Source organism: Hylobates moloch, unplaced genomic scaffold (assembly GCF_009828535.3).
Source record: "Hylobates moloch isolate HMO894 unplaced genomic scaffold, HMol_V3 SCAFFOLD_9, whole genome shotgun sequence".
Taxonomy (NCBI): domain Eukaryota; kingdom Metazoa; phylum Chordata; class Mammalia; order Primates; family Hylobatidae; genus Hylobates; species Hylobates moloch.
The window spans coordinates 120,856,644-120,878,646 of record NW_026652284.1 but is presented as its reverse complement, the minus strand read 5'-3'; the positions used below and the strand labels follow the sequence as shown (position 1 = coordinate 120,878,646).

General features: G+C 54.8%; 1 protein-coding gene across 4 annotated transcripts in view; it reads left to right on the top strand.

The window, feature by feature from the left end:
* The window catches only part of AGO2 (argonaute RISC catalytic component 2), a 117,927-nt gene that overhangs the window by 77,589 nt on the left and 18,335 nt on the right, over positions 1 to 22,003 (top strand). For all 4 annotated transcript variants that reach the window (XM_058443965.1, XM_058443963.1, XM_032760503.2 and 1 more), the window contains 11 exons: positions 783 to 917; positions 1,735 to 1,822; positions 3,085 to 3,232; positions 4,045 to 4,164; positions 4,313 to 4,435; positions 9,083 to 9,216; positions 11,200 to 11,384; positions 12,869 to 13,028; positions 16,178 to 16,268; positions 19,151 to 19,345; positions 21,022 to 21,156. In XM_058443965.1, coding sequence (XP_058299948.1) covers positions 783 to 917; positions 1,735 to 1,822; positions 3,085 to 3,232; positions 4,045 to 4,164; positions 4,313 to 4,435; positions 9,083 to 9,216; positions 11,200 to 11,384; positions 12,869 to 13,028; positions 16,178 to 16,268; positions 19,151 to 19,345; positions 21,022 to 21,156 — 1,514 coding nt within the window. The remainder of the gene's footprint in view (positions 1 to 782; positions 918 to 1,734; positions 1,823 to 3,084; positions 3,233 to 4,044; positions 4,165 to 4,312; positions 4,436 to 9,082; positions 9,217 to 11,199; positions 11,385 to 12,868; positions 13,029 to 16,177; positions 16,269 to 19,150; positions 19,346 to 21,021; positions 21,157 to 22,003) is intronic.

Sequence of the window (22,003 nt, the reverse complement as noted above, 5' to 3'; positions counted from 1 at the left end):
GACCCCGGTGGGGGGGTGGCATGTGGCCAGCTCCACGCATGGCCTCTGTCAGAGCCGGCGCTGCTGCATGACACCTGGCTGGTCTCACCTGCAGCGTTGGGTGGGTTAGGGCAATGGCTCTCAGGCCAGCGTGAAGCCACGAGGAGGTCGCACCCTCAGAGGCTGTGGTCAGGGGCTGAGGCGGGCCTGAGGATCTGGGGCTTCCTTCCTGCTGGCCTCCTGTAGGTCTGGGTTTGACTGTAGCCTGGGTGTGGCCTGTCCCTGTCTTGGGAGGCTTAGTCGCTGCTCTGTACAGGACATCCGTTGCCCTCTCTGTGAAAAAGACGAGAGTGAAGCCCAGCGAAAAGGATCTGTCTTCTCATTTGGGAGCTGATTATTATGAAAAGCTCTAGAAAGGAATGAGAATTTGATCTTGCTCAGTTATACATTTATTGAAAAAGAATTACATAAAAGGAAATGGTGAATTTCAGAAATATCTACCCCAGACGGTAACCAGAAAATCCTACAACGCTGGCTTCATTCTCAGAGGGTGACTTAGTCTTTAAAATCAGCCAGCTCCTTTCTGTCACCCTGACCAGAGGGAGGGTCAGCAGCTAGGGCCTGGGCTTGTCACTGCTGGCCTGCCTGTGTCTGGGCCCGGGGCTGGCCTCGGTAGGGAATGAGAACCCAGGCCGGGTGTCCCCACCATGGCTGGCCTGGCCTGTGAGGCCCCTCCAGGACCATGGGCCCATCCAGCAGCCCCACGGTCACGCTTAGGCCTTTGCCTCTTTTCTCGCCTACAGTGTCGGCAACAGCGTTTTACAAGGCACAGCCAGTAATCGAGTTTGTTTGTGAAGTTTTGGATTTTAAAAGTATTGAAGAACAACAAAAACCTCTGACAGATTCCCAAAGGGTAAAGTTTACCAAAGAAATTAAAGGTAATGAACTGTGCACACCTGGCTGAGGGCTGGGGGTCCCTTCCCAGTCCGCCTCTGGGACCGCATTTTGCAGTTCTGGTTCTTGTGCACATTTAGGGAGGTGGGGGTGGCAGAATTTAGCCATCAGATGAAGTAGCATGGAGATGAGTTAGACCCATTTCCCAGAGCAGGAGTGGGGGTTTCCTAAATAAATACAACCCCATGGGGTGAGCATGAGGTTGGGGAGTCAGTCACGTCTGAGTCATGATGTCAGGACTAGAAGCAGCAGCGTGGCTGTGATCAGCATTTCATAATGCTGGAACCTAGGATGCATTTACTTTTGTCTTCATTTAATCCTTACACAGCCCGGCAGGCGTCTGTACCCGGTCAGCCTGCTTTCTACTCCAAGAAACTCCAGATTGGGGGGGTCAGGGACTTACCTGGGGTCCTTCTGCCCATCAGCAACAGAATGGGGGCCCACCCCTGGCTCCACAACCCCTGCCCGCTGAACCTGTCCTTTTGGAAGGCCATTTGCAGGGCCGTCCACAGTACCCCGTGTTATCATGATGACCCATGGGGGGTGCAGAACAGCACGAGGGTGGGCACCCCATGCTTTAAGCTGAGCCTCCCCTCCACCACGTAGTACTCTTGTAGGTGAGATGGACCCAGCTGGGGTGGCCTGGGGGTGACCTGTGGGTCACCCTCCCTAGGGGAGCCCTGCAGCCCCCCATAACTTGGGTCCGCAGCCACATTCCTCTGAAAACTGATTCTCGGGAAGTGGCGCTTGCACTCAGGTCGGGACAGCCCAGATGCCAATGCCTGTGTTCTGTGTCCCCAGGTCTAAAGGTGGAGATAACGCACTGTGGGCAGATGAAGAGGAAGTACCGCGTCTGCAACGTGACCCGGCGGCCCGCCAGTCACCAAACGTAACACGCCCTTCCTTTCAGACTCTCTTGGCTGGGGCCCCCACTGTCACTCCGATGGGTACACTCTGGAGCCATGATTCTGTGCCCATTCTCCAGAAAGGACCATTTCATGCTGTTTTTCAATCCCAAAATTGTCCCTTACATGGCTCAGTAGATTCCAAACTTCACCTAAGAAAATAAACTCAGATCATGAAATTCCACCTAGGTGCTGGGAGGGCCGGCCCAGGCTCTCTCTCCCTCTTCCTTCCTGAGCCTCACAGAGGAGAGAAGGGTCTTTTGCATTCGTTGTCCCATCCTTAGTGCTGAAGGTGGTGGCCCTGACCCACGCCCCCTTCCCTGGGCCAGTCCTTGTGTCCCGTCATTACGGTAAGAGCACGGTTTGGTACGCAGGCCGGAGTGGGGGTGAGAGTGTGCCTCTGTCTTGGGTTGTACTGGTGTTCCTTTGTGGGAGGAGGTGATAGATTTGGCCCCTATGCCCCAGTTAATGTCTCCCAGGCCAGTAGGGTTCGTTTATTTCATGGATCATTCCATGAAAAGTGCCAGGCCTGTTGCCAGGTACTGGAGGTACCAAGATGCCGGTGCCTCAGGGAGCAGGAGGACGAGAGGGCCTGTGGCCTGGCCCTGACCTGGCAGAGGCCGCAGATGGCCGGGCAGTCTGGATGGAGGGAAGGGGTTGGTGCAGCAGAAACTGAGCCATGTGGCCCTTTGCCCTGCACTAGCAGCCCCTGTGCCCTCATCCCCACACAGAGGCCAACCCTTCCTGTGCCTGTGGGCCTCCCCCTCACTCACCCATGCTGCACCCAGGCGTCTCCTGCCGTCACCATGCAGAGGCCCTGGCTGCTGGAACCAGCCTGGCCTGCTTTCCTCTTCCTGTCCTGGGGGCTTCAGGCCTTCTGGGCACCAGGAGCGCGTGGCATGTAAACGGCTTCCAGGGTCACCACGGTCTGCTGGAAGACGCACAGACCTTTCTGGTCATGTCCATTCGTCCTGACTCCTTTACACACACTGCGACGTTGTGGATAATTTATGAGTAATGACGCATGTAGGTGTTTTTTGTTTCCCAACTCCAGAAACAAAATGAGAATTTAGGGGCTCAGGAACATTCCAGATAACCCAAAGCACGTGACATGGTTTTCACTCCCGGAAGTGCTCTGAATGTTTGCTCCTCACACGTCACCCTAAAAAGCAAACGCAAATGAAAAGCAGCGCAGGGGAAGGGGCTCCGGGATGACCTCGGCCTGAATAGCCCCTTTGCTCCTCAGATTCCCGCTGCAGCAGGAGAGCGGGCAGACGGTGGAGTGCACGGTGGCCCAGTACTTCAAGGACAGGCACAAGTTGGTTCTGCGCTACCCCCACCTCCCATGTTTACAAGTCGGACAGGAGCAGAAACACACCTACCTTCCCCTGGAGGCAAGTCACCCTCTTCCTGTGCATCTCTGGGGGCTTGGGAGGGTGGTGTCCCAGGCTGGGGCATGCAGCTTCGAGAAACCACCGAGGCCCCAGTCAGGTGCAAATGGCACTGCCTCTGCTGCTGCAGGAACGCGGGTGGGTTAATGGGCTTTGTTACACCTCGGTTTTGCCTTCAGTAAAATGGGGTCCCCAGCTGTCTTGTGGGATTGGCGTGAGCCTTGCCTGAGGTTGTGTGTAACGCGCCCAGCAGGCCCCGCAGCGGGAGGCAGGTGCCCCGTCACTGCACCATTGCGTCATTCACTCTCCTCTAACATCACGACTCTTTGAAAAATCCTTGCCTTGGGAAAAGATCAAATTCCGACCTTGAGCCATGCGCTGTAACTCTTCCCTCGGTGTTTAGATTCTGGCACTTTCTTGTCATTCAGGTAGGGCTGGGCTGCTCCAGCACTTTGTCCCACAGGTAGACGTCTTTCGCACCTGCAGCCGCTTTCACGCCCGCAGCCACCGAAGGCTGGAGAGAGCCCAGAAGTGCCGATGTCAGGACACAGCCCGCTCACCTGGTGGGCTGGGCACAGAGGCCGTGGGGTCTGTGTGTTTGCATGACGTGGAGTTTACTTAGCAGGGATTTCTGTTGCGAAGCGGAAGGCCGTGGAGCAGCCCCCGCAGCAGACACCTGCACAGCGCTTCATAGTCCAGGGATGAGGCAGAGACGGTCCCAGGCAGAGCCAGGCCACCAGCCCCTGAGCCCCCTGCCCACTCCCCTGGTCACACCAGTGCGGCACTGACGGCCTGTCTCTACGTCCTCTTTGCAGGTCTGTAACATAGTGGCAGGACAAAGATGTATTAAAAAATTAACGGACAATCAGACCTCAACCATGATCAGAGCGACTGCTAGGTCGGCGCCCGATCGTCAAGAAGAGATTAGCAAATTGGTGAGCGTCAGCCCCGAGCAGGGCCACCCTGTGGAGTCCAGTCCGGTTGCCCTGGCACAGAAACCTCTGATGCTTGGAACGGATGCAGCTGCTAGAGAGATGGGAGGCCTCCACCCACTCCGTGCGTTTTCTTGTTTCCCTTTGCCAGATGCGAAGTGCAAGTTTCAACACAGATCCATACGTCCGTGAATTTGGAATCATGGTCAAAGATGAGATGACAGACGTGACTGGGCGGGTGCTGCAGCCGCCCTCCATCTTGTACGGGGGCAGGGTACGTGCGGGGCGGCGGGGAACATGTGGCTGCGGGGCACGTCTCTGCCCCGCGACCCCTCTCAGGTTCTGAGCCATCGCCCGCGATGTAGACTGTGTTCCATGCAGGAGAATCCTTTCTATTCCGGGCTGAGCCTGTAAAAGACGTGAGACTTCATAAAGGAATGACTTTCCTTGGTCCTTTTAAAAGTTTTTCAGAATTATCCTTAATGTTTTCAGAAGATAATTTTTATTATCCCATGAAAGTTGAGAGAGCACCGTTCTTTGCGTGACACTCACCGAGGGTCGAATTATTTCCCAGAAGGCTGTACTGCTTTTCTATTCTTTAACTTTTGCTTTGGGGGTGTTTGGTAACAGTTTTCTGTCCTTGCTAATTTAACTTCAGTTTTGTTTGTTTTGAGGCAGGGTCTTGCTCTGTCACCCAAGCTAGAAGGCAGTGGCATGACCATAGGTCACTGCAGCCTCTAACTCCTGGGCTCAAACAAATCTCTCGCCTCAACCTCCCGAGTAGCTGGGAGTACAGGCGTGAGCCACTGTGTCCAGCCCTTAACTTCTCCTTTTTATCAGTGTGTAACCAAAGGTGTCCTGAGCACTGAGCCCTCCGGGGTCTCCTCTTATTTCCTCCTGGGCTCGCATACCACGGGTGCAAGCATACCACGTCTGATGGGAGGGCCCAGAGGTGACCACGCTGGAAGGGACACCAGGGCTCTGCAGGGTCTTAGTGTCAGAGGTCACTGACTTTCTTAAGCACCTGGCATCTGTGTAAGGGTCTGCCTAACCTTTTACACCCTAGTTTCTACCTAACGGAATTTTATTCTCATCCTCAAGACCTGTAGGGCGGTTTTGATTTGTTTTTTGTTTGTTTTTCCTGTCTTATTTTAAAATATGGGTTCTGGGCTGGGCGCAGTGAGTGGTTCACATCTGTAATCCCAGCACTTTGGGAGGCTGAGGCGGGTGGATCACTTGAGGTCAGGAGTTTGAGACCAGAAACCCTGTCTCTACTAAAAATACAAAAATTAGCCTGGAGTGGTGGTGCGCACCTGTAATCCCGGCTATGCAGGAGAATGAGGCAGGAGAATCACTTGAACCCGGGAGGCGGAGGTTGCAGTGAGCTGACGTCGCGCCACTGCTCTCCAGCTCCAGCCTGGGCGACAGAGCAAGACTTGTCTCAAAAAATAAAAAAATACTTTAAAAAAAAAAAAAAAAGTTTTTTTTTTTTTGTTGTTGTTTTTTTTTTTTTTTTTTGAGACGGAGTCTCACTGTTGCCCAGGCTGGAGTGCAGTGGCACGATCTCGGCTCACTGCAGGCTCCGCCCCACGGGGTTCACGCCATTCTCCTGCCTCAGCCTCCCGAGTAGCTGGGACTACAGGCGCCCGCCACCTCGCCCGGCTAATTTTTTTTGTATTTTTAGTAGAGACGGGGTTTCACCGTGTTAGCCAGGATGGTCTCGATCTCCTGACCTCGTGATCCGCCCGCCTCGGCCTCCCAAAGTGCTGGGATTACAGGCGTGAGCCACCGCGCCTGGCCAACAGTTCTGTTTTTTAAATGTTTCAGAATTCAGAAGATACAAAAGAATTAGAGGAAAAAGTATCTTTTTTCCCAGTTCTCAGTTGCCCTCTCAGGAAGCAATTGGTGTTCTTTCTCCTTTGTAAAATCACCCAGGGATGATTCACCCCTTTTTGTGAAAATAATAGCATTACCTATATTTCTGTGCCTCGCTATTTTCTAGCTAATATTTCCTTAGAGCTCGCTGAGAGGCTGCTGGCCGTTCTGTGCTGCTGTGCGTGTGTGTCTTGTCCTCTGGCACTGTTGCATGGCACCCCATCACGTGGGGGTCTTTGTCCCTGGTGGTGGGCACGGCCACTCCTTGTCTCTCTGAAGGGAGTCTGAGCAAGGCCCTTCAGCCCCTCCTTGGCTTGCTTGTCCCCCGAGGCCCTAAATGCTGTATAAACACAGCCCAAGCCCAGGAGGAAGAGCACATGATTCCCCTTCATGAGTCGGGGAGGAGGTGCCCAGGGAGGGCGAGAGGAGTGCCTGGCCCCTGTTAGGGGATGGGGCTTTTGAACCCAGCACCGTGTCACAGCCCTGCTGGCTTCTGTTCCCTCGGGCTTCCAACTCTTAGCAAGGGCAGTGGTTGTCTGAAAAACAGAAGAGCTTGTTTAAGGCAACCTTGCACAAATCTCAGAATGTAGGGATTAAGAGAGCTTATAGGCTGGGCGCCGCGGCTCATGCCTGTAATCCCAGCACTTTGGGAGGCCAAGGCAGGAGGATCACCTGAGGTTAGGAGTTCAAGACCAGCCTCCGGTCAACATGGTGAAACCCTGTCTCTACTAAAAAACACAAAAATTAGCTGGGCGTGGTGGCACGTGCCTGTAATCCCAGCTACTCGGGAGACTGAGGCAGGAGAACTGCTTGAACCTGGGAGGCAGAGGTTGCAGTGAGCCGAGATTGTGCCACTGCACTCTAACCTGGGCCACAGAGTGAGACACTGTCTCAAAAAAAAAAGGCCAGGCGCAGTGGCTCACACTTGTAATCCCAGCACTTTGGGAGACCCAGGCAGGCGGATCACCTGAGGTCGGGAGTTCTAGACCAGCCTGACCAACATGGAGAAATCCTGTCTCTACTAAAAATACAAAATTAGCTGGGTGTGGTGGCCCATGCCTGTAATCCCAACTACTCGGGAGGCTGAGTCAGGAGGCGGAGGTTGCAGTGAGCCAGATCATGCCATTGCACTCCAGCCTGGGCAACAAGAGCGAAACTCTGTCTCAAAAAAAAAAAAAAAAAAAAAACCAAACAAAAAAAACTTGTAATTTGTTTGAGACAGAGTGTTTGTCTGTTGCCCTGGCTGTAGTGTCAGAGATAGCCCTGACCTTCCAGGCTCCAGCGATCCTCCCACCTCAGCCTCTCAAATTGCTGGGACCACAGACACACCACCACACCCAGCTAGGTTTGCAATGTGTAGAGACGAGGTCTCACTATGTTACCCAGACTCGTCTTGAACTCCTGGGCTCAAGCGGTCGTCCTACCTCAGCTGGGATTACAGGTGTAAGCCACTGCACCTGACTGAGTGTGTAATGCTTCTGTTAATCCATGAATACATTTTTCCAGATCTCTAAAACATTATAATGTGAGGAAACATTCCTGTCCCCTGCTCTATTGTTACTGCAAAAAAACAAAATATCCCTCAGAAAGCAATGTGTACAGCAGGAGTTCTCGACTAGGGATGATTTTGCCCCCCAGGGGACATCTGGCAGTGTCTGGAGACATTTTTTATTGTCACAACTTGGGGGTGAGTGGGATAGCCTACAGGGCACAGGACAGCTCCGTCACAAAGAATCATTGAGCTTCAGATGTCAGTTGTGCCGAGGTTGAGAAGCACCTGTATAGTAAGAGGCTATGTGTGTGTGTGCGCGTGCATGTGTGTGCATGCGTGCGTGTGTGTGCACTCCCTGTCTGGAGCCCCAGGCTGTCTGCACACAGGGAGGCTGGTGGGAACAGGCAGTAGTTATAAAAATATAGGAAACAAGGCATTTATTTCTACCACGTGTCTGATTTCTACAGCAGGCTTGTATTTTGTACGAAAAATGCTTCCTGCTAAAAAAACAAAAACCTCTACAGAGTAAATGACGGCAACTCAGGCATAGCCGCATCCTTTAGCAATGCCCCCAGGCCTAGAAGTGCCTGTCCCTCCCACACGGGACCCTTCCTGGCCCACCCTTCTCTTGAGAATCACTTGAAGGCAGTTCAAAGATTCCTTAGGTGACAGTGCTCAGGGCTGGCTGGTCCTGTCTAGTTGAGAGCTGACAGCGTATTTGTACAGCTCGCCTTTCTCTTCTCAAGTGGAAGTAGCTCCCATTTCCGACACAGCTGCAGGCAGTGGCATGCTGAGTGGAAAAAGCTATGGGCTCAGTCCCAGCTCTGATCTCCCCTTCCCACATCACTGATGATAGAGGAAGGGAAATGAGGGAAAGCTCTGTATAAAACAGGAGGCCTTCCTGTAGCATGGCAAGGCACTTCTGTTCCTCTAGGCTACTCATGAGGTTGGATGGAGCTTTGGGCCTCCCTCATCCTGGCTTAGCCCCCATCTGTCTGTTCATTACTTACCCATCCATCCTCTATCTAACTCCATCCATCCATCCATCCATCCATCCATCCATCCATCCATCCATCTCTCCATCTCTCCATCCACTTACCTACCTTATCCACTCATCAACCATCCACCCACCCACCTTATCCACCCATCAACCATTTACCCATTCACCTTATGCCCCCATCAGTCATCCACCCACCCACTGTATCCACCCATCAACCATCCACCCACCCATCTTATCCACCGATCATCAACCGACCACCCACCTACCTTATCCACCCATCAGCCATCCACTCACCCATCAACCATCTACTCACCCATCAACCATCCACCCACCCATCAACCATCCACCCACCCATCTTCCACCAATCCATCCATCTACCGATCCTGCCGGTTGTCTGCATCACTAGGCAGGTCAGAGACAGGAGACAACACAAAAGTTCTTTCCCTGGGAAGCCATTGTTGGTCAGGGGGACCAACAGTGAGAGTGACAAAGTCTAAGGTTGAAGGAATATGTTTTCCATTTTTTTCTCACCCTGAACCTTTTGCCGTTTGCAGAATAAAGCGATCGCGACCCCTGTCCAGGGCGTCTGGGACATGCGGAACAAGCAGTTCCACACGGGCATTGAGATCAAGGTGTGGGCCATCGCGTGCTTCGCCCCCCAGCGCCAGTGCACGGAAGTCCATCTGAAGTAAGCCTGCCACAGGCAGAGGCTCCGGCCTGGGGGTCCTGCCCGATGGGCAGCTCGAGTGACCACTTGCAGGGCTGACTCTGGTTGGGGTGGGGATGAGGGCGCTGGTATGGGTTTTGATGTCAGGGTTCATCAGCCTTTCCCTGTCAAATACTATTGGCCGGGCCAGGGCAAGACATGCTGGCCCCATCGGTGCCCCTGTCACTCCTGGGACCCACCCTTGCAGTGAGCATGGAGAAGTAACGCAGACCATAGACAAAACCAAACAGGATCTGAAGGAAATTTGTAAGTAGAGGCAAAAGAGATAATTGGATTCAATGAACTACAGTCACTTTAAAAAAAAATTTAGCTCCATATTTGTGTAAATTAGAAGGAGAAAATGAATACAGAATCAGGAAGAGATGGGTCGGGCACGGTGGCTCATGCCTATAATCCCCAGCACTTTGGGAGGCTGAGGCAGAAGGATCACTTGAGGTCAGGAGTTTGAGACCAGCCCACCTCTACGAAAAATACAAAAATTAGCCAAGCGTGGTGGTGCACCTGTAGTCCCAGCTACTCGGGGCCCTGAGGCTGGAGGTTGCAGTGAGCCAAGATCACACACCATTGCACTCCAACCTGGGTGAAAAAGCAAGACCCCATCTCAAGAAAAAAAATAGGAAGAGATGGTGAAATAGAGAGGTGGAGAGGCTGGGAGTGTTATCTTCCTTCCCAGGCAAGGGGAGTGATTAAGAGGAGAGAAGTTTTGGTTCAGGTCTCTGCCACCTGCCCAGGTGAACGCCGGGCCCTCTAGGAGGCCCAAGTGCTGTGGAAGGGGCTGCCCTCACCCAGGACGCTCGCCTCGGCCAGCACACTCGTGCCAGGTATGGGCCCAGTGGGACTGTGTCGGGAGCACACAGCAGGGTGGCTCGTGCCTTTGTGCCAAACTTCAAAGGGAACATAAAGTCTTTGCTTCCCTGCCCTGTGGGGGCAGCAGGGGACAACTCCATCCTGCGAGGTGTAGCCGGTCCCTGAACAGTTCCAGCAAGGGCTGGCTGTGAACGGGGGCATGGCCCTCGGAGCTGACGTCTTGCTGGCGAGTGGCCATCTGTCCTTCTGAGGCCACCTTGTGTCCACACTGCTGGCAGAGGAGGTGGAAGCCTAGAGAGGGGGTTTGGGAAGCAAACTGAAGTAGGTTAGTTCTGAACACGGGGTCGCCTCCTGCCCCTTCTTCTGTCCTTGGCCCCTTCCTTCACTTTGGCCTGGAGCTGAAGATACGGGTGGACATGCACGTGTTTCTTGACCTGATCTAATGTACAGGAAATTGGACACTGGCTGGGTTGGAGTGCCGTGTCCTCGCCCTTATTGTAGAAGGTGACATGATTCTTAGTCTTCAGCTTAAAATAGAAGCCGCTGCCCCGCCTCCCACCCCGCCCCAGCTTCACAAGGCCGGCCGTCGCCAGCTGCTGGCACTCCTCGGGCTGCGGGCTGCTGTTTTCTCTCGTGATGACGTCATACAGCCCGAGTTATGCCCATCAGAACTACTGGGGGGCAGATCCAAAAGGACAGTGAGCTGAAAACCTCCCTCACTCTGACAGTGCCTGGCCTGCGCATGGGGAGAGCGCTGGCCTTCTTCACAGGGGCTCCAGGCACCGCTCAGCAGCTTTATGGGGACAGCATCGCATCACCGCCCTGGGGCCGCCACAGCCGCGAGGCAGCGTGAGCACGGTTTAAAGGCTGCTGTGTTCACGGTGGCAACTTAGCCGCACGTGACTTTTGAGTGCGCTTACATGTATGTTGAGCACGCTTAACCTTTCTCATGAGTTAGTATGTGTCAGGAGATATAGCTCTGAATTCTGGCCTCATCCAGGACTTTAAGAACAATTTTGACCTCAGTGTAAGTGCTTTGGGCTTTGTGAAAATGACGCCCTTGTGTTAGAGCCTCTGGTCAGCCTGAGTTCTCTGCCATTCCCAGTGCGCGGTAGTGAACTGAGCCTTCTCCTGCAGGTCTTTCACAGAGCAGCTCAGAAAGATCTCGAGAGACGCCGGCATGCCCATCCAGGGCCAGCCGTGCTTCTGCAAATACGCCCAGGGGGCGGACAGCGTGGAGCCCATGTTCCGGCACCTGAAGAACACGTATGCGGGCCTGCAGCTGGTGGTGGTCATCCTGCCCGGCAAGACACCCGTGTACGGTAGGTGTGGGCGCTCCCGCTGGCTGTGGGGAGCCATCCTGGTCTCTGTGGGTGTTTGTTCCTGCCTAAGCCCCTCTGTGTTTCTGCTGCACTGAGAAAGGTGCTCCTTTCGGGCCTTTCAGGAGGCTGAGAAAGAAGAGGTGGCTTCTCATCACTGCCACTTCTGATCACTGTGTTCAGGGCCTCCCCGTTGTCCTGTATGATGCCGTGGTCCTGGGCAGTCAGCACCCTCAGGTGGCACAGGCCTTGGCACATGGGTGGGCACCCCATCCATCATACAGCATGCGTGTTGGCTGGATGGGGGAGCATTAGTTTAATGCACAGAGCATTGCACCAGGGCCAGGTCCTGCCTGGGACTCAGCCCATGTGTAACCTCTGTGCCCACCTCAGAATTTTGTGGAGTTTTGCCAAAGTCCATGCCAGGGGGTCACCCACAGGGCCCCACGCCCAGCCACAGACAGATTATTGACATGTAAAAACCACACTTCTCTAAGTTCAACATCCCAAAAAAAGAAGGGAAGAAAAAGCTCTTGGTGTTGACGTCCTGCTAACATTGTCCCAGGGTCACCATTTTCCCAGACCTGCCCAGTGAGCAGCTGACCAGTTGCTTCATGAAAGAGACCAGGAATAGCGGGGGGTGGGTCCATGGAGCTCTTTGATGTCGGGTCTACATCTGCCAAGGATTTTGAGGGTGCCAGTGTTTTTATTTTTAACCACCCAAGCATTTGCTTGCAGCCAGAGCACTGTGGTGTGAGGTGAGTGACCTTCCTTTTTTCCTTTTTCTTTCTTTTTTTTTTTTTTTTAGACAAGGGCTGGCTCTGTCTCCTAGCCTGGAGTGCAGTGGTGTGATTTTGGCTCACTGCAACCTCTCCCTCCTGAGTTCAAGCGGTTCTCCTGCCTCAGCCTCCCGAGTAGCTGGGGTTACAGGCACACACTGCCATGCCCGGCTAATTTTTATATTATTAGTAGAGACGGGGTTTTGCCATGTTGGCCAGGCTGGTCTTGAACTCCTGACCTCAGGTGATCTGCCCGCCACGGCCTCCCAGAGTGCTGGGATTACAGGTGTGAGCCACCATGCCCTGCCAGTGTAAGTGGCCTTCCTAAGCAGGAAGCCTTTCTTTTAGCTGGGCTCTTCCTCTCCTGCCCTGGGGCCCTAGGTGAGGCATTTAAATGGTTTTGTTGGTAAATTGGAGGGATGAGATAGACTCACTCAACTTCCCTCCCTGAGGGAGGGGAAGCCTGGCCTGGGCGAGGCGGGCACAGCCGTGCTGGAGTGTGGACTCCAAGGAGCTTGGCGTCCCCCTTGGGGCCAGTGACCCTCTTCTATTGCCGACCTTGGACAGGGGGACATGCAAAGCTCAGCACAGCTGCCATGGTTGCACTTGCCAGATGGGGGCAAGAGGGCTGGTGGCAGCTGCCGCTCTCGGGGCCAGCTGAGGAAGGGGCGCCAGCAGAGCTGTGTGTGTGCCTCTCATGTCCCTTAGCTGAGGTCAAGCGCGTGGGAGACACGGTGCTGGGGATGGCCACGCAGTGCGTGCAGATGAAGAACGTGCAGAGGACCACGCCGCAGACCCTGTCCAACCTCTGCCTGAAGATCAACGTCAAGCTCGGAGGCGTGAACAACATCCTGCTGCCCCAGGGCAGGTGAGGCCCGGCCCCTTTACCTCGCCTGCGGACCAGGGCACGGTGGGACGCCTGACAAGGTGGGGTGCGGTATGCAGGTGGCGGGGGGCAGGGTCCCCTCACCTGGGCCCAGCACCGTCCTGGCCACAGCAAAGATGTCAGACATAGATCTGGCTGCTTATGCTCTGCTGGGGACCAGGGGCGTCTGCAGGAGTTTGAGCACTGTGGCCGGGTTTCCAGACAGAGAAATTTGTGCCTTGAATCCCAGTGGGCAAGTCAGAGCAGGGCATGCCTTGTATGGCCAGGAGATGGAGATGGGCTTCCCTGGCTCAGCAGCAGCAGCAGCCACCGTGTGGACCAGGGCCCCCCCATGCTTCCCACGCTAGGCTAGTCATGGATGCTGTGTCGTGCTGGGACTTCAGACTGAAAAGCTCCTCATCGGAGCACACTGTTGGCAGCTCCCAGGCCAGGACAGGATATGTGGCCAAGCGCTGGCCACCTGCCAGTCTCAGAGGCCCGGGGCTGACCACCGGGGACGGGGGTTGGGGGTGATGGAGCTGCACCCTCCTCTGGCACCTCCTGACCAGCTGAGCCTCCAGGTATTCCAGGGCAGGGCCAGGGTTTGCTTCTTCCCCTCCTCCAAAGGCACCAACCTGTGATGTAGGCAAGAAAGACGTCTCCACACGACGACAGGCATCTTTGCCAACCCTGGCAGTTGTCTTAACATTTGGACGACAACAATGGAGAATACGTAGAATCAGATGATTTGTGCATTTGGGCAGGAGGGAACTGGAGGCCATAGGCAGCCCCCGTGGCGTGAATCTGCTGGAGCTCCCGGTCACAGTGGGGCTCGGCTGATGAAGCCGTCCTAAGCCAGGCAGTGTGCTCCATCTGCATCACTGGCACACCGCCACAGAGTTAAGAATCCTAAATCGAACTGCCTTAAGGCAGTGACCCTCTGTATTTGGAAAGTGGGCAGTGGTGAGCCCCTGCTGTGTGCACAGGCCCGTGTTGGGTCACCACAGTGTCCTCACACCTGAGCAGCTCTTGAACCCCAGCGGGGCTCGTTCCCAAGTGTCCTGCTCAACAGGACTGCTCAGGGCCAGGAATTTCCACCCCTAGCAAGTGGACACACTCAGTGCCGATGCTGCTACACGGGGGACCAGGTTTTGAGAGCCACCGAGTTGCACCCAGAAACAGTCCGTTGAATTCATCAGGGAGCAGGGTGGTAACATGGGAAGAACCTGGATTCCGAGTTGAACGGCTGTGAGCGTGGGTGCGGGCTCTGCGGTGAAACAGGTTCATGGGAATGAGCGAAGACCAATCCAGAGCTGGCTGCGAACTGAAAGTGCTGTTCCTCAGTCAACAGGTTCTGTATATATTGAGTACCTACTGTGTGCAGGGAGTTTGGGCCGTAAGTGGGCAGCACCGGGCCGGAAGTCCTGGTGGAGGCACCCAGGTCATGAGCCCATTGTACAGGCGGCAGGTGCACAGCAGAGCCGTGGGAGGACCCTGAGAGCAGACAGGAGACAGGCCCGCCCACGTGCAGCCTGGGGAATGCTGGGGAACAAAGGCTCCCTCTGGTGAGCTGGGGTGAGCTGGGGCCATTGGAGGCACCCGACTAACAGTGTGGCCACCTCTGGCTCCTTGAAGTCCAGAGGGGCTGGTGGCCTGGGCCAGGCCAGGGCAGGGGCACAGAGTGGGAGCACCTAGACTCTGAGATGTTTTGAAGATAGAGCCCTGGGACTTTCTGGCAGGTGGGATTGGGCCGTGCGTGAAGGAAAAATCAAGGCCCTTGGCCTGGGCTGCAGGAGAGACCCCGTCGTCATTAGACGGGGAGGCTGTAGGGAGGGTGAGCACTAGGCATGGGTGAACTGGACCCCGCAGCCTCTGCAGGGCATTTGAGTGCAGCTGATGAGTGGATGGTGGGAACCAGGAGGCTGGCATCAGGGGAGACAGGATCTAGGAATCCTTAGCAGACAGATGGTATTCCAAGCCCTGGGCCCTGGAGAAGGCTGGAGTTCAAGGCCTGGAGAGGGAGGAACCACCAGCGGAGATGGGAGAGGCTGGGCAGGGAGGCCGGCCGCAGGGCCCTAGGCACCAAGGGAAGTGTGTCCTGCAGCGGGCCAGACGCAGCGAGGCCTGAGGCTCGGCCGTGGGTCTGGGTCATGCAGAGGTCATCGGTGACCTTCAGAAGAAGAGCCTTGTTGCTATGGCCATGAGAGGTCTGACTAGAAGGGGCCTGGGAGCCAGTGCAAGCAGTGATGGGTTCGGCTGAGTCAGGGAGCTCTGCCGCAAGGCAGGCGATGGGAGTGAGAGGATGTGGGCGGAGAGTGAGTCACAGGCATGTGGGGAAATGGATGCGGGGAGAGGGCAGCAGAGGCGAGGGCCCCATGTACCCGGTTTCCAACAGGCAGGGCTGGCAGAACGGCCACTTCTGACGCTTCCTGATGTTGCCTGCAGCAGCCGAGCAAGGCTGGGTGGGGTGAGGGGTGGTGCACTCTCAACCCGGGAGGGAGGTGCTGTCACCACCTCTGCCTTTCCTCGGAGAGCCCGAGGCCCACATGCCTGTCCCTGCCCCTGTGCGTGCTGCCTCCCGGAGAAGTCACCGCTGGGATATACTCAGGGTCTGAAAGTTCTCCATGGGGTGGTTTTGCTGCCAGGGGACGTGTGGTCATGTCTGGAGACATGTTGGGGTGTCAGGCTAGATGGAGTGCTGCTGGCATCCAGTGGGCGGAGGCCTCTCGGCGTCTGCCCATGCTCGGGACAGCCCCCTGCCCCAACAAAGAGCGAGCTGGCCCCAGGCATTGGTGGTGCCAAGGGTGGCGGTGAGAAACCCTGGCGTGGGTGAGGCTGCAGAGGGAGTAGAGCGTGGAAGGGTGAGCCCTCCTGGGCCTGAGCCCCAGCCTCGACAGCTGTCAGCCCCTGGCCCGTCTGGTCTGGAGTACACTCCACCCAAGCCCCCCAACCCCTGGCTGTTCTGAAGCAGATTTCAGACCTTGTATCATTTAATCTGCAAGGTTTTTAGTATTCCTGTTAAAAGATAAGGATTCTTTTCAAAAGCATTACCATGATACACTGACCACCTCCAAAAGGTGATAGTGGCACCTGCTAGGGTCAGAGGTCCAGACGTGTCTCACCGTGGCCCCTGACGCCACTCCTCTCCTCAGGCCGCCAGTGTTCCAGCAGCCCGTCATCTTTCTGGGAGCGGACGTCACTCATCCCCCCGCCGGGGACGGGAAGAAGCCCTCCATTGCCGCCGTGAGTGTCAGCGCTTCCCCATGGGTCTTCCATTGACAACATGCAGGACGCTGTCGAAGTCCCACTGTCACAGCGTGGCCAGGGGTCCTTCCTGAAAGGCATGGGGTCTCACTAAGCTGCGGTAGGGACGGCCGGGGTCGTGTGGGAGAGAGGTGTTTGGAGGGGACACTAGAATGACACAAAATAAGTTCTAAGAAGCAGTCAGAGGTGGGGCATAGGGGCTCATGCCTATCCCAGCCCTTTGGGAGGTCTGAAGTGCAGGAGGCCCCCTTGCACATGGGGGCCTGACTGGCGGGCGGTAGCCTGGGGTGTGATGACCCCTGTGCCCCCACAGCATGAAAACTCCGGCCTTGGACACAGCCCCGAACCTCAGACAAGCCCGTGCTGCTTCTATTTTCTTGTTTCTCTTGGACAATGAGCTTAATGTTTCAGAACTTTCTTGGGTGTAAAATGAGGAAACAAATGTTGACCTCATGGGAGAATTAGAAAATGATGTAGTTAAGCCCCTGGCACGGTGCCTGGCACATAGTAGATACTCAGAAAATGCTTACATTCCAGCCTGGGCAACATGGCGAACGCCCATCTCTACAAAAATAGCTGGAGGTGGTGGCGTGTGCCTGTAGTTCCTGCTACCTAGGAGGCTGAGGTGGGAGGATTGCCAGAGCACAGGAGGTCGAGGCTGCAGCGAGAAGAGATTGCACCGCTGCACTCCAGCCTGGTCAACAAAGCGAGATTTTCTCTCAAAAAAGAAAAAGAAAATGCTACCATTATTATTTCATTAGTTGGGAGAGAATATGGATCAAGAGAATCTATCTGGGACACAAGGAAGCCATTCGAGCTGCCCCAGGTGGAAGAAAAGCAACATGATATGTGCTCTGGTGTTATTCAGGGCACACTTGCTTTAGGAAATTCACATTGCATCAACTAATTCTTGCCACTTGGCCCAATAATCACAACCCCACCACTCCCACACATACACCACTGCTCACTTTGCTGAGTTGTTTTTGTTGTTGTTGTTGTTGTTGTTGTGTGGGTTTTTTTGTTTCTATTTTTGTTTTTGTTTTGTTTTGTTTTGTTTTGTTTGAGACAGAGTAACTGTCGCCCAGGCTGGATTGATTGCAATGGTGCGATCTCAGCTCGCTGCAACCTTCGCCTCCCAGGTTCAAGCAATTCTCCTGCCTCAGCCTCCTGAGTAGCTGGGATTACAGGCACCTGTCATCATGGCTAGCTAAATTTTGTATTTTATAGAGATGGGGGGGTTTCACCGTGTTGGCCAGGCTGGTCTTGAACTCCTGACCTCAGGTGATCCACCTGCCTCAACCTCCCAAAGTGCTGGGATGACAGGCGTGAGCCACTGCACCTGGCCATGCTGAGCCATTTTCAGCCCTTTCCTCTGATGGTGAAGCACCGCATGGCCGTCACCGAGCTACAGCTGGGCACCAGTGTGCCCAGGAGGGAGCCAGGGCACAGAGGGGAGCCCCCGAGGGTCCTGCAGCTGGGGAAAGCCCGCAGCACAGCGGGCTGGCGCCCTCCCCTGTCCCCACCTCACCTGGTCCCCGTTAGCTTTGTGTTTTTCTGTACAAATGTTATGAAGCATTCAACTATATCTTGGGCTTTTGGAGCCTTAGGCTGTTTTTTTGGGGTTTTTTTTTTTTTTTTTTTTGTTTTTTTTTTCAAGTTTTCAGGAACAGAGAAATCTGTGTGTTCATCCCCTATCCCCACAATTCTCAATCAATAGGAACAGATTTCTATTTATGTTAATGTATTTCTGTTTATACCAACTGGAAACATTACAGAGTTTATTTATTTTTCTCTTGGTTTAAGAGAAAAATTATAGCCCAAGGCAGGACAAAGGATGTGGAATAGTAGGAGAATTAACTGGGAAAGAACTTGTTCTGTAAGGATTTACGAAGAAGGAGGCAGATTGCCAAGAGGCAGTTCCTATTTTTCAGTGACATGAGAGGTTTTATTTCCATCAGTGTTTTTCAAAATTTAAGGACCTCGCCTTCCCCAGCCAGGGAGTGGAGTGGCACGTGGAGATCTACCCGGTTCCCTCCGTGGGCTGGGCCACCTCATCCCTCACGCTCCCTGGGCCCCCGACAGAGAACCGCAGAGCCGTGCTGGGCTCTCTCTGTCTGCCCTCTTTGTGGCTGACACCTTCCGGTGGCTGCTCGCATGGCTGGTGTGCCTTCCGGATGCTCTGTGTTGATGTGCTTGTAGTTTCTTTGGAAGAAATAGGGACACCCCCACCCACTGCCTTCTTTGGACTGATTAATTCAGCCACATCTGATCCCAAGCAGAAGATAGTTCTAATCTGTTTTTGTTTTTGTTTTTGAGATAGAGTCTCACTCTGTTGCCCAGGCTGGAGTGCATGGTGTGATCTTGGCTCACTGCAACCTCCGCCTCCTGGGTTCAAGCAGTTTTCCTGCCTCAGCCTCCCGAGTAGCTGGGATTACAGGCACGCACCACCATGCCCAGCTCATTTTTATATTTTTAATAGAGACAGGATTTTACCATGTTGGCCAGGCTGGTCTCAAACTCCTGACCTCAGGTGATCCGCCCATCTTGGCCTTCAAAGTTCTGGGATTACAGGTGTGAGCCACTGCGCCCGGCCTGTTTTTTTTTTGTTTGTTTGTTTGTTTTTTAAACTATGTAACTTGGCAAACTTTTGTACTTCAGGACGTATTTTATTTACGAACACTATTGCCAGACACCAAAAGCCTAAAGGCTGAGTTCACACCCAGCCAGCCATTGTCACTTGACTGTGACACGAGTTCCAGGGTGGGGACACTTCTCTCCCCATCTTCCCGAGAGTCCAGGCACATGCCCAGGAGAGGAAAGTTTTGGGAACCCCTGACCACACTCACTGCCTGTTCCTGCAGGTGGTGGGCAGCATGGACGCCCACCCCAATCGCTACTGCGCCACCGTGCGCGTGCAGCAGCACCGGCAGGAGATCATACAAGACCTGGCCGCCATGGTCCGCGAGCTCCTCATCCAGTTCTACAAGTCCACGCGCTTCAAGCCCACCCGCATCATCTTCTACCGCGACGGCGTCTCCGAAGGCCAGTTCCAGCAGGTGGGTGCCTCTTGGAACCTTCCCTCCCTTTCTCCGGGGCCTGTAATTCACCTGTTTGTGCAGCAGAACCACACTCGATGAATGGCAAGAATGATGTGGCTTTCATTCGGCCCCAAGGCTGATCTGGTCACAGCATGGAAGGGGGTCCGGGGGAGGAGATGGGACACGGGGCTGTCGAGACCCTGACACGTGACACTGAGGCAGGACAGAGGGAGAGGAGGAGGGGTGGGTATGGGCCTGGGGACCAAGCGATGAGGGAGAGACGCTTGAGTCCCGCTGACTCGCAGAGCAGAGCTCCATCTGGGGGCTTCCCGAGGGCTTGGCTTTGCCTTGCAGGCTGTGGAGAGCTGTCGGGTGTCTCTGCGAGGCAGGGAGCTCATCGCGTCTGAGGATGCTGTCTGCAGTGTGAGAAGTGTGGAGGCAGGGCCGGGAGGAGGGATAGGTGGCAGCTCTGTTGAAGGTAGGGTTGCCAGGACGCGGCCACTGTCTGGATGTAGAGAGAGGGATGGCCACTGCCGGGTCCAGACAGGCAGGGAAGCCATCACAGAGGGGTGAGGGGAGTTTCGTCGCTGTCTTTGGTTGAGAGCACACGCAGCACCCCCAGATCAAGGTGACCTGTGGGCAGGAATGAGTCCATCTTGGCCTGGAACCCGGGCGATGGGTGCCCTGAATGTTTCTCCCGATGGCTAGAGCTGATTCCTCCCCACCCCTTGCCATGCCACATGGTTGCTTCCTTGGGAGGTGTTAGCAAGAAAAGCAGAAAGCCGCCCTGGGGCTGTTGGGGAGGAGCCCCACCCAGTGTGGTGAGAAGACATCCTCGGTGGCTGCCCCAGGAGCTCAGAAACTCGCCCGCCTTGATCAGGAGGCGGGATGGCACGCAGCCCAGCTCCCGCATTTGCCTTCCCAGTGCAGAGTGGAAGCAGAGCTCGTTCCCGAGACCCATGGCCTCCTGGGAGGACAGAATGGATACACCTTGACCCACCGGCATTTCCTGGCTGGAGCCTTCCCTGAGCTTTTTTTTTTTTTTTTTTTTTTTTTTTTTGAGACAGACTCTCGCTGTCACCAGGCTGGAGTGCAGTGGCAGGATCTCGGCTCACTGCAACCTCCACCTCCCAGTTTCAAGCAGTTCGCCTGCCTCTGCCTCCCAAGTAGCTAGGACTACTACAGGTGCCCACCACCACACCCAGTTAATTTTTGTATTTTTAGTAGAGACGGGGTTTCACCATGTTGGCCAGGATGATCTCGATCTCTTGATTTTGTGATCTGCCCACCTTGGCCTCCCAAAGTGCTGATATTACAGGCGTGAGCCACCGCGCCCAGCCCAAAGCCTGCCCTGAGCTTCTGCAGGAGCTTGGCCTCTGCATGTGCCTTCTCAGCGCAGAGCCCAGCCCGCATCCCTGGCGTTGGCTGCGCCCCTTGCATACACAGAACCTCCTCGGCCTTCCAGGGGAAGTATTCTTTCCATTTCTGAGTGCCAAGCCCCTTCCTCCTGCATCCAGTCCTCCCTGCAGAGAGGATGGTTTCTGCCCTCCTGTGTTTTCACCTCCCCGTGAACACACTCATTGTCTCTCGGAGTCACCACGGCTGGGTGTTCTAAACCCAGAACCCGCACGTGGGACCGTTGCTCACATGCACTACCATCTTTAAGCACGACCTCCTCCCTCCCGTGCCCCTAGGTTCTCCACCACGAGTTGCTGGCCATCCGTGAGGCCTGTATCAAGCTGGAAAAAGACTACCAGCCCGGGATCACCTTCATCGTGGTGCAGAAGAGGCACCACACCCGGCTCTTCTGCACTGACAAGAACGAGCGGGTGAGTTTCTGCATAACTCCAGGCAGGGGGCACGGTTCTCCCCTCAGCCCCACACCCCGAGCACACTCACAGAGAACCTGCTGGCCACAGTGCCGCTGTCCCAGGCTCTAGGGTGACTCTGTCCTCCAAGGGGCTTCATGGGGACCCAGGTTTAGGCACTAGAGAAGGCTGTCCTTGATTTGGTGAAGGCTTTTTTGTTGTTGTTTTGGAGGGTTTTGTTGTGTTTTAAGATGGGGTCTGGCTCTGTCATCCAGGCTGGAGTGCAGTGCTGCGATCATAGCTCATTGCAGCCTCTAGCTCCTGGGCTCAAGTGATCTTCCCACCTCAGCCTCCCTGGTAGCTAGGACTAAGGCATGCGCCACCACACCTGGCTAATTTTTTTTTTTTTTAATTTTTTGTAGAGACAGGGTCTCACTGTGTTGTCCAAGCTGGTCTCAAACTCCTGGGCTCAAGCCATCCTCTTGCCTTAGCCTGCCAAAGTGCTGGCATTACAGGTGTGAACTACTGTGCCCCACCAAAAAGTCTTAATTTATAAATCCCATAGGCCTAGGCTAGGTCTAGGCACAAGATGTCACTTATCTAATAGATTACCAAATGAGGTGGCTCTGAAAAAGTCCCAGTTAGAAGTCACAGCAAGGAGCTGTGCAGTTGTAAAGAATTGGCAGAGTGGTGCAAACTCGGACCCTCCCAGCAGGTCCCTGTGGCAGGGCTGGAAGGTGGTGCTGAGGAGGGGAGGAGAGGTGGCGGCGTTGAAGTGCCACGGGTCATCTCACAGGGGTTCCGGAAGGAGAATGAGGAGGAGCAAGAGTTGTAGAAAGAACAGCTGAGAATTCTCCACAGCTGATGA